Source organism: Silene latifolia, chromosome 11 (assembly GCF_048544455.1).
Source record: "Silene latifolia isolate original U9 population chromosome 11, ASM4854445v1, whole genome shotgun sequence".
Lineage (NCBI taxonomy): Eukaryota > Viridiplantae > Streptophyta > Magnoliopsida > Caryophyllales > Caryophyllaceae > Silene > Silene latifolia.
In genome coordinates this window covers 10,506,544-10,518,046 of record NC_133536.1, presented here as the reverse complement: position 1 = coordinate 10,518,046, position 11,503 = coordinate 10,506,544, and the positions used below count along the sequence as shown (strand labels likewise).

At 34.1% G+C, this 11,503-nt stretch overlaps 2 protein-coding genes across 2 annotated transcripts; both read left to right on the top strand.

The window, feature by feature from the left end:
• The first annotated feature begins 312 nt into the window (after window positions 1–312).
• LOC141612904 (70 kDa peptidyl-prolyl isomerase-like) lies at window positions 313–951 on the top strand. The gene has a single exon (XM_074431651.1). The coding sequence runs from the start codon at window positions 313–315 to the stop codon at window positions 949–951; it is 639 nt and encodes a 212-aa protein (XP_074287752.1).
• A 2,815-nt stretch (window positions 952–3,766) lies between these two features.
• LOC141610979 (inositol oxygenase 1-like) lies at window positions 3,767–7,601 on the top strand. The gene is made up of 8 exons (XM_074429329.1): window positions 3,767–4,024; window positions 4,758–4,923; window positions 5,608–5,689; window positions 5,914–6,118; window positions 6,409–6,521; window positions 6,625–6,817; window positions 7,042–7,202; window positions 7,415–7,601. Exons 1-8 carry the CDS (start codon window positions 3,994–3,996, stop codon window positions 7,439–7,441), a joined length of 978 nt encoding a protein of 325 aa, XP_074285430.1. The 5' UTR covers window positions 3,767–3,993; the 3' UTR covers window positions 7,442–7,601.
• Window positions 7,602–11,503: the final 3,902 nt, after the last annotated feature.

Below are 11,503 nucleotides of genomic sequence, written 5' to 3'. Positions count from 1 at the left end.
TGTTTAGTTCGTGACTGTTTTGTCACCGGGGACGCCATCTCCTCCGATCGTCGTCCTTGGGTTTTGTTTCGTTGTCTGGGTTTTGCATTTAGTCGGGGTTCTCTTCGTGACTGATTATTTCGACCTTGTTTTTTCTGGGTTTTGCCTTTTGTTTGTTTGCTGAGCTTTGTTCTTGGTCGAGGGGTTTCTCCCTTCTCTGGTTTATGAGTAGGTTCGATGCTGTGGTGTACTGGTCGGCTTCCGTTTTCTCAGTTTTTCTGAGTCGTTTCGGTGTTGTGGTTTGTTTTATACCTTCTTCCGAATTGTGTAGCTATGTCTTCCGCTAATATTTATCAAAAGTTTCTTGAAACTTTTGCTAGTGCCCATGTCAGCGATGGGTTTATGGAGAATAATGGGGATAGGATGTTAGGCGACTTTATGGATTTGCAGGGGTCAGCTCCGTTATTTTTAGCGGAGGTAAAAGAGCTTAAAGATAAGGGGAACAGTCTTTTTAGGAAAAATGATTTTGATAGTGCCGCGGAGTGTTATGATGAAGCTTGTAAATTACTTAGTTTGAGTTTGGGAGATATTGGAGGTGAAGATATTCAATCGGTATCTGACCTTGCTGTTTCTCTTATGTCTAATATGGCTGCATGTGCTCTGAAACTTGAGGAATACAGAGCTGCCTCGGGTTTATGCTCCATGATTTTGAACACATTCCCTCGTAATGTTAAGGCACTTTTTCGTCGGGCAATTGCTTATATGAAGTTGAAAAGATTTTCGAAAGCTGAATTGGATTTGGTTAATGCTTTAATGGTGGAACCAAATAATAAGGATGTGTTAAGGGAATTAGAGGTGGTAAAAGGTCATCTTCTCATAAAGGGAAATGGAAAAAGAGTGCTGGAAGTTGCAAATGAAGATTGCGTACGTGGAGGAGAACAACAAGAAGTCTGTTCATGCTTTGGCACCTGATGTGAGTATAAATGATAGGGGTGAAAGCGTGGTTACAGAGGTGATGGATGAACAAAGTGAGGTGAGTATAAGGGATAATCAGAGTGTGAATATGGAAGAGACGGAGGTTCAAAGTATTGGTGCTAATAAATCAGTGCTTGAGTTTTCCAAAAAGGGAGGTGGTAGTTCTACCTTAAGGATCCCATCAAATGCTTATAAAAAGTTGCTGGAAGGGAGAACGGTAAGCTTTTACCGTAAACGTGATTTGTCAACTTTAACAATTCGAATCCTTAAGGGTGAGATTACTAAGGAGATAGACTTTATAAAAGAACAATGTCACCAGAAGAAGAAGAGGAAGAAGAAAAAGAGGAGCGGTTCCAAAAAGGGGAAGTCTAAGATGATGGGGGCAATGAAGGAAAACATTACCCCCTCCGATATTATCAAGGTAGAACCTGATAGTCCTAGCGTAAGTTTGAGCTCGTCCTCTCGGGACCGGACGTCTTGCGCTTCTTCGCCAGTGACAATTTTTCTCCTTCCTGACTCATGTCCCCCAAGCTCGGGATGATTCTAATGACCATCAACCGTTCATCTTTTCAGCTCGTCCTAAGAAGTGTAAGATTCTCTCGTTTGAGAAGCCTTCAGTGTGCCCCCTGTTACTCCTCTTTTTTGCAGTACCCCTCTACTCATCATGTGCAAGAGAGACGGAGAATCACCACGTTCAAGAGGAATCAAAGCAAAGGAGATGAACCTCCAAGACACAATTTGTCTACTTTCTCAAAAAGTTTCTCAAAAAGTAGACCTCTCTCCCATAAATTTCTACGTCCTCGTGGCGTAAGTGTGTCTTGTTGGAGGTACTCTTCTGAGGCTCAGTTGTTAAAGAAGAGAAAAGAAATGTTCGCGCAATTGGCTAGCTCTGATCGTCCCGCTAAGAAACCTATTTTGACTGTCAACCCCACCTGTAATTTATTTGCTTTTCCTAATAATGTAGTAATTGATCCGACTCCGAGAGTCGGGTAGTTACTTTGTAAGAACACTTTCTTTACTGCTGTCAAAAAAAAAAAAAAAAAAAAAAAATCTCGTCTCACGTGTTATGTATGTTAATCTACCCCTCTTTTAGACAAAATCACCATTTAGACAAGAAAATTACGTAATTACTTTGTTTTCATCAAACACAACCCAACAACATTTTATTAAAAATCTAACCTTCGAGATAAACAAATGATTGTTCTAAATAAAATACAAAAAATCGAGTTTAAAACGTTGGAACCAAGGAATAAAAAAGTACTCCCTTCATATCAGACCAATGATAACATTGACCATTTTATCACTATTCATGGTCGTAGGGAATCTTCGATATTATTCTTAATTTATAAGACAAAATATAGTCATGTGAGATCTTGTTTGATTTATCGTCGTGAATGCTATAAGAATATCAAATTTTTATAATTTGTAATAATATGTAACAAAAGATGTTTACGTTGCAAAACATGTCTCGACAAGTGTGAAAAGTTAATGTTATTATTGGTGTAGTATAATGTGGTATAGAAGGAGTATATTAAAATTTGGAATACAACAATTGCACTTAGTCGAACAATCAAATGAAGAGAAATCACACTTAATTCCACCACTGGAACATCTACCTTTAATTAAAACACAAAATCTCATTGAAGACGGCGATATCAGTAAGTGGATTATACATTCAATGTATTACCATCAATTGCTTAGTTTTTGAGCATTACAATAAAGTTTTTGAGTTTTATTTTAAAGTTTATGAGTTTTACTATAAAGTTTCTGAGTTTATTCAATTAGATATTAAGCTCAAAAAATTACAATATAACTCAAAAACATTACATATAAGCTCAATTAAATTTGAGTTTGACGGCAAAAAATTAAAATGTAACTTATAAACTTTAAAAAGCTCGGAAAAAATACACATAAGCTCAAAAACTAATGAAGTATGAGGTAGTACATCTGATGTATGTTCCTATTTCTTCTCACGGCGATATCCGTCACAAGCTTGTGACGGATACCATTTACTCTCACAAAATACCCATGAGAGGTGAGTGGGGAAGCACATAGAGGGTGCCCAACTTATCCCCTCTCCCTTTTTGTAAGAGGTCTTCAACTTGTGACGGGATTAGCCCGTCACAAGCAAAACGCTCTGTAATTAAAAAAGGCGAACAAACATTTTATAACAACAGACAAAAATACCAAAATCTTCTCGACTTACACATGCATAATTCTGGTACCACACCAACCAGGCACCATGAGTAGGCATCCCATATGATATCTCAATTCCTAGGACACCTAATCAACTTTTGCATGCAAATACCAACAAAACAAGCACATATCTTACGAGTAATTATTAGCCTAACATAACCAAATTCACACATTTTCATTTAAAACGATATTATCCGTCTTAAATTTAAACATGGTCAAGTATTAAACCACTTATATATAACAAATAAGAAATTCTCACTTTAGTAGCCGGCCACTTTTCGTCTAAAGCTTCAGACGAGCATATGCGATCACTTAATTTTATGGTTAAATGCATGTAACCGCAGTGGTACAACTAGTGTTACGGTTTATGGTAACTTGTTTTTAAATAGTCTTCACATTTGGCTGTAAAATGGTTTCAAAATCTCGTCCTATTACTTCAGAACAAAATGGCTAGTCTAAAAGTCGGAAATAAGACCAACTGAAAACAAATATATTACTATTTCTTATGCATTCTTATATACACAAGTGATATCTATTTATAAGACGGATAGTACCATCTTAAGTGAGACTTATTGAACGGAAATATATAATTAAAAACGTTTTAAATAGAAGTTACTATCACAAGACAAGTGATAAAAGAATGCGAAACAGATTTAGTGAGGAGGACTTTATGGACCTCGTAATGTCAATGAAGGACTCCAAACAATTATAAATACTCCTCATTTTTTTTGTCAAACCCTAACCTACATACCCATTTCATACATACTTCCATTTACACTACAATTTCTCAATAAATTCTCACTTTCTTTATTTTAGTTTTCTATCTTTTTTTCACAAGATAAGATGACTATCATCATTGAGCAGCCTGATTTTGGTATTTAACTTTATATATTCTTCCTATTTATCAGCATTTCATTTATACTAATATTAGCTTAGCGATGTTATTGCACTGGCGGATTTAAGGGAGCTAGTAGGGGAGGTCGGCCCCGCTAAATATTGGAAATTTCGAATTTCTTAGTTAAAATTTTCGAAATTTTCCGATATTTACCTTATGACATTACCAGTTCACCGCTGCTGAAATTTTTCGCCTACCCCTAACGAAAAATCCTGGCTCCGCCACTGCTTATTGTCAAGCTAATATTGTTTATATTGATACTCCGTATCATTTTTTATGTATTATATACGGGTTTTCTAACGTGTTCTTAAAGTCTTAGGAATACATTAAGAACCTATATTCTGTATATAAAGAAAATTAATAAGAATATTAAACTGAGTAGGACAAAAATAAGTTGTAACATCAATTTCTCAGGATATATTTTCATGAATATTTGTTTGTATAGATTCTTATTAACATGTGTTTTAAAGCCTTAAAGGTACACATTTTTTGTTACATATACCCTTTTCTACTTGGTCAAAAATTTATTTATATTTGATCTACATGTTTTTCCTAAATAATACTCGTATTTCTCTGTAAATTTTTTAGTATTTTTGATAATAAATGATATATTCCATAAAAAAAATATTATATTATTTCCAGAAAAAGTTCAAAATGTGGATATTCATTTTTTTTTTTTTTTATGAAATTAAAGTTGAGTTTTGTGAAACAGGGGTAGAGGTAGAGCAGAAAAAGTATGGTGTAAATGAGAAGGAAAATGGGCTGGAAAAGGAAGTGGTTGTGGATGATAAAAGATTGACACTGGGTGTTGGGCTTATGGTCCATCAGCCCAATTTCTTTATGGTACCCCAAATCAACTCTTTTGGCCTTACCTTTAGGTTGTTTTTCTTTCCCTCCCTTTGCCAATTTTAATGTCACCACCAATTGTTTTAACGGTTTTTCAAACGTGTGTCCTTAAATTAATTAAAGAAATATTCACATGAATTATGAATATATGGCTAAATATGGTAAAAATGAGTTAGCACTCCAATCTATGAATATATTCTTATGAATCTTTCTATAATTAAATTATTAACGTATGAATATGGTATACGTTAGAAAAACTAAATTGTTAAAACCCGATTTTTACATGACCGACAATAAAAAATGTAACTAAAATTGCGGGTACAAATTTAATCATGTCTCCAAAAGATAGTCTCTCCTAGTGGAAACTAGGGATGTTGACGAATCAAGCTATTTTTTTGTTTTGTTTCCGCCGGTAAATCTATTTGAATCTGGATCCATGGAAAGATATGACACATGAGTCCACGAGTACACGACCAAATATTTTAATTATGAAACGTCGATGACCCGATAAAGTTTGTGATATCGAAGCAAATGTCTAATAACTCATATGATAAAGTTAACGGGTGATATTCATGACTCGAATTTAAATCTTATTAGTATAGTATCAAAATTGCTCCTCTTTCCCTTTGTACCAAAAAAATAAATGATAATCAAAATCAACATGTATAATTTACTGTATAAGGTATGATATGATTAACTCACATTTCACTAAACAGGGACTATGAAGCTAAAGGTGATAGGCAGCCAGGTGTGGAAAATGTGTACAAAATGAGTCATATTTACCAGTGTGTTGACTTTGTAAGTTCTTAATTTCATTTAATTCTTCTAATCCACAATTTCTTGTTTATGATAGTAGCATCCGTCTTAAACTTTAAACGTGTCAAGTATGGTAGATAAGACAAAATGAGTATGTTTGATCCGTTTTCATCTTAAGATGGATCTTGCCGTCTTATTAAGAGAGGCTTACTGTCAATTAATTGAGCTATTTTAATATTTAATTTGATTAATTGGTTGTATTATAGGTGAGAAAGATGAGAGAAGAGTACTCAAAATTGAACAGGGTAGAAATGAGTATATGGGAATGTTGTGAGTTACTAAATGAGGTGGTAGATGAAAGTGACCCTGACTTAGATGAGCCACAAATTGAGCATTTGTTGCAAACTGCTGAAGCCATTAGGAAGGACTATCCTAATGAAGATTGGCTTCATTTGACTGGCCTCATTCATGGTACGTATCGACTCCATCTTATACATTCTCGTGTACTCGTGGTGGATTTAAAGAGGCCGAGTTAGAAATACCGAGTAAATTAGTTAAAATGAGAGAATGTTTATGATTTGTTGGTTTAAAGTGCGATTCTTATCCCCTAATTATTTTTTATCGAGATTTGTCTTTACATAACACGCGCTATTTTATTCTGGACATGTTATTTTGGACCTTTTTTAAGGGACGCGAGTGTGAGTATCTTACTTTGTACTATTACTTATGATGATTGCTTTCCATTTGTGTGATTGTGTTAGATCTTGGGAAGGTTCTTCTACTTCCTAGCTTTGGTGAGCTTCCTCAATGGGCAGTTGTTGGCGATGTTAACCCCGTTGGTTGCGCTTTTGACGAGTCAATCGTTCACCACAAGGTATCGACCTCTAGTAGCCTATCTTACCAAAAATGAAGAAATGTTCTAAGGATCCATGATCATTGTACATGATGTATTGATCGAAATTGGTGAATTGTTGCAGTACTTTGCACTAAACCAAGATTACAACAACCCGGCATACAACACAAAATACGGCATGTACTCTGAAGGATGTGGACTTGAGAATGTGTTGATGTCTTTTGGGCATGATGACTACATGTACATTGTTGCTAAGGAAAACAAGACCACCCTGCCTTCCGCTGCTCTTTTCATTATCCGATACCATTCCTTCTACGGTAACCACTATAATTTCTCTGGCCTCGATCTCTTATGTTTTTCTATTAGTAGTCCAACACTCCGACATACTAAAAATAACAGAGAAATGATAATACTTGTTTTGATAGTCTGTTATTTTGATAATTTTATACTCGGGTTTCATATTCATTGGCATTCGGTTTCTAATCCTAATTAGTAAATCGCGGTGTTACTAAGTGATTTTGTTTTTCTTTGGTTGCTTCAGCAATGCACAAGGCAGGGGCATACAAGCACTTGATGAATGATGAGGACAGAGAAAATTTGAAGTGGCTCCACATCTTCAACAAGTATGATCTGTACAGCAAGAGTAAGGTCAGAGTCGACGTTGAGAAAGTCAAGCCTTACTATCTTTCCCTCATCAACAAGGTATTTACCATTCTCTTACTTGTATAAGGTCGCCCTACATGGGTGTGTGTTGAAACGTGAAACGAATTGTTTTAAAGCCGCTCTCATGTCAGAGTAAAGAGAGCTATGTCGATATTGAACACACTTGTAGTCGTGCTAAATGCTTCTTTTTGCCCTTTAGTTATTACGAGTACTTAATTTTAGCTAACACATTCATAATCGTGTGGATGCAGTACTTCCCGGAGAAGCTTAAGTGGTGAAGCAAGTAATGCAACAGAAATGGATGGATGAATTCATGAATATTTCCTTGCAAGTTCTGTTATAGTTGTAATATCTTTCCTGTAATTTCGACATAGTAATAAGTTCGTAAAGGCCGGTGAAGCATTATACATAAAAGGTGTTGTTGGTGTAATTGTAGCACTACTCTTTTGCTTGTACCAACTTTTATTTGCTGGGATGTCAATTGTCATAGCGCAGTTGACAGTTGTACTCGCAAAACTATTCAGGGTCGTAAAATTATCAAATAGAACACGATCATACGATAGAACCATGAAACCATCTAACTAAAAGAAACAAAACAAGGGGAAACGATGGAGAAAAAAACAAATGAGGTTATTAACCTCACACGATAAAGCTAAAATACGACATGACTACGACTGGGATTGGGACTGGGACGTCGATAGCTAATGGACAAATAACCTAGCGCATCTATATACCAATAACTTGACAAAATGATAAATTTATTTCACAAACAATAAAAACCTTAAAAAAACACGACCTCAGACTCAGACTCGATTGTCCCGTCTACAGCTTTAGCCGGATAGTGTCCGTCTACAATGAGACAGATTGAATTCTATAAATACCGCACAGAAAAACCCATGGACCAAAATAACCCGGCTCAAAGTGCGCTTTATCGGAAATGATCTAAGTCGAATGATGTAAGAAGTAATCAAATCCGAGTGATCGGTGATCCAGTAATAAGACGGACTTCTATGAATTAGTCAAAGGTATTAGAACACAGAGTAGTAAATTGCGGAGTAGGATAACGATAACATGCTATTCAAGTCGACGACTGTGAAGTATGCTTGACTTTGTTATTAATAAACAAAAGAATTGAAAGTTGAACGTACGAACATAGTTGAATACTCGTATAAAATATATGACGAAGTATTTTTATGGTGAATTGACCCGATAATAATAATAATTCGATGTTGATCTGTGTGTGAACGTATTATAGTACTGTCCTTACGGTACAGTCGCACTTAAGAGAAATTTCGGCTACGCAACTTTGATTCCGTACCTTCCTCTTCCTAATTACAGTAGTAGTGATAAAAGTTTTGACACCGTCATCTCGCTATTAGAGATTACTCCAATTGTCGATAAGATACTTCATTACTTCTAACTACTACAAAAACAAACCAAGTGGCTTGAGTGTAGTGGAGTGCGGGAGTGCCTCAAAGCGTTGCAATGTCAACGAATTGAGAGGTCCCGGGTTCGACTCCCTACACGGAAGTGCTGCGGTTACCTGTCATCCTAAATGATGTCTTTCATGGCACACGTGGTTTGCAGGGTATTGCATGTGCCCGGGGGGATTCAACCCTCGTCACCAAAAAAAAAAAAAAAAAAAAAAATCCGATAAGCTTTTGCTATACTAGACGACTAGTTTATCATTGTTGTTCATTTTTTCCTGTATTTTATTTATTATTTTGTACAGAATATAATTTATTTTTACTATGTATTCTTATGAAGATTACTGATTTCATTTAATTCAAATATTGTCTCAGCTTAGATCGAGTTTAATAATGTTTATAAACAAATGAAATATTAAGGAAATTGAGTTTGTTTGATGGAAGTACAAATTTTGGTAATGTCAACCAAACATTATCGGAATTATTCCGTCTATGTTAGAATCAAATTCGTGTAAAAGTTGACTTTCTAAACAGTAACTAAGAGAATACATTAAATGCGAAAATAAACATCTCATAATATAAATCGATTTTTTTTTTTTAAAAAAAACCATAAATAAATCATAAAATCAATGACATACTTTAAAAATAAAAACTGTGGTAATGAAGTCAAGGTAGTACACCTGTAGTATAGAACATTTTCCCTTATAAAAACATCACTCAAGCATGGCAAAGAGTAAACCATTAACAACCTATAGCAAATACAAACACACTAGCAATATCAAGTTCAAAAATGGCAACCAAGTCCATGAAAGCTACCATAATGGCGATGCTTATAATCACCATTGCTATAGCGGTTTTCGACACCGTGCCATGCGAAGCCGGTCGATATAAACCAAATAAGCCTCCACCTCCTCCTAGTATGCTCTTATTCAATCTTGCTTAATCTTATGCATTCAATACTTTTGGCTATGGCCTATGGTCATATGATATATATGCAATATAAAAATTAAGTTTTAATTTGCATGCATAACCATTTAATTTTGTGTTGTATGTATGTTTGTTTACAGGACCTAATGTTTGTCCAGCTTGTGTGTGCTGCAACCCGGCGCCACCAGGTGTTTGTTGCGGTTGTTGTGCTGTTCCGGTGCCCGAACCGCCTACAAGTCAGTATGTGGTGACACCTCAAGACCAGCATACCCCCTAAGGATATTTAAATGAGATGTATTATCAATTATCAATGTCCACCAGAAAAAGTTTTTATGTAATAATGTATAATAAGTGTGTGTTTACTTGTATTATCCAATGTACTATGGAACAATCTCTTTATTTTGCACATTGTTGATTTGTTTACATTATTAACTTCTTGTTTTGTCTAATTTGTGTTTCCAAAATGGTTGTAAAATAGCTCGTCAGCACAACACCCAAAAAAAAAAAAAAACTTTTTAGTTAGAATACCGAGGAAGAAAAAAATTCCCATGTCATAAACTCTTTGTACACGTTATTTTTGTATTGGTTTTAATCTGGGTTGTAATGTTATTCACCTATTTTGTATTGATATATGAGTATATCTAAGTTGAGCACGCCCGTCACCATCTACTACAATAGTGAAAGGACAAAAAAAGTCAAGGTGGTGCCTTTTCATTTTCCAGCGATCAAACTACCATAAATTTAAAGTTGTAGAACATCGAATGATAATAAAATTTCATTAAATTAATTTAATTTAACTTATTAACCTTAGATTAACTATTATTAGTTGAAATTAATTTAATTTTACTTAGTTTAAGTTTTAACACAAGTTAAATTAATTCAACTTTACTTGATTAACTTAACTAAACTTAATTCTTTAGCAAATTTAAGTTATAGCATAAGTTAATTAAACATAAGTTGATTTGATAGACTTCACTTGATTTTACCTGAATCGAACTTAAATTAAATTTAAAAAAAAAAAAGAAAAGGGCCTAAATCCTCTAGTCACACTGCGAAATCGAATTCACAATTTAGATTCTCTTAGCTACTGTTCAATGTAATATTATTAGGATTGCTCATGCTATAGCTATGTCTATAGCCTAAGAAAGTGATCTTTTTCACTCTTGACAAAAAAAGAAAAAAAAAAGTTCACAAGTCACAACTACTCTGGTTTAAAGCCTAAATTTAGGTTTTCACTGCACAATCACAAATTCTTGTTTCACACCGACACTTTTGGTCTTATTTGTCAGACGGATAAAATGTTGCCATTTTTTAAGAAAATGTAACCAATTAATTCACAAAATGTTATGACTAAAGGTGTCATTTTTTTACCTTGAAAATGATGTGAACAATAATGGTAACATGTTATCAAAAAATAACAACATTTTATTGTAAAATGATGACATGTTACCCGTCTTATTTCAGACCAAAAGCAATGATCTTAAGAAAAACGGACTGCTGCACAATATAGTTAGTATATATATGGAAATTCTTATGATTAAAATCGTTTATCTTAGATCCGTATCATAAAGTTGTACAGTAATTTTGGCCTTTGATTAATGGTTATGGGAAAAAAGAAACATGTATTTGTTGTATTACATCCAAACCCTTTTATATATATATATATAGTTTTTGAGTAATATTGTTATTTTTTACCTTAATATTTTAAGTAAACAAGCTCAAAATTTCTATGGTGAAACTCATAATCTTTAAAATAAAACTAAAAAACTTATTATAAAACTCATAAATTATACAATCAGTTATAGACTTATAGTACATCTTATGGCTAGGATAAGAAGTATCATGTTACATTATCACCGTCAATTTTGTAAAGTCAAAGTAATGACAAGGGGTGCATCACTAATTAATTAGTTTTTTTATCATAATTATTTATTCATCTTTTATAAAAATCTCTAATAAATAATAATAAAAAATTAAATAATTTAT

Coding starts and splice junctions, on each gene's coding strand:
- LOC141612904 (XM_074431651.1), top strand. CDS start 313: ATGTCTTCCGCTAATATTTATCAAAAGTTTCTTGAAACTTTTGCTAGT.
- LOC141610979 (XM_074429329.1), top strand. CDS start 3,994: ATGACTATCATCATTGAGCAGCCTGATTTTG. Junction 6,119..6,408: donor TTTGACTGGCCTCATTCATG/GTACGTATCGAC, acceptor TGATTGTGTTAG/ATCTTGGGAAGGTTCTTCTA. Junction 6,818..7,041: donor CCGATACCATTCCTTCTACG/GTAACCACTATA, acceptor TGGTTGCTTCAG/CAATGCACAAGGCAGGGGCA.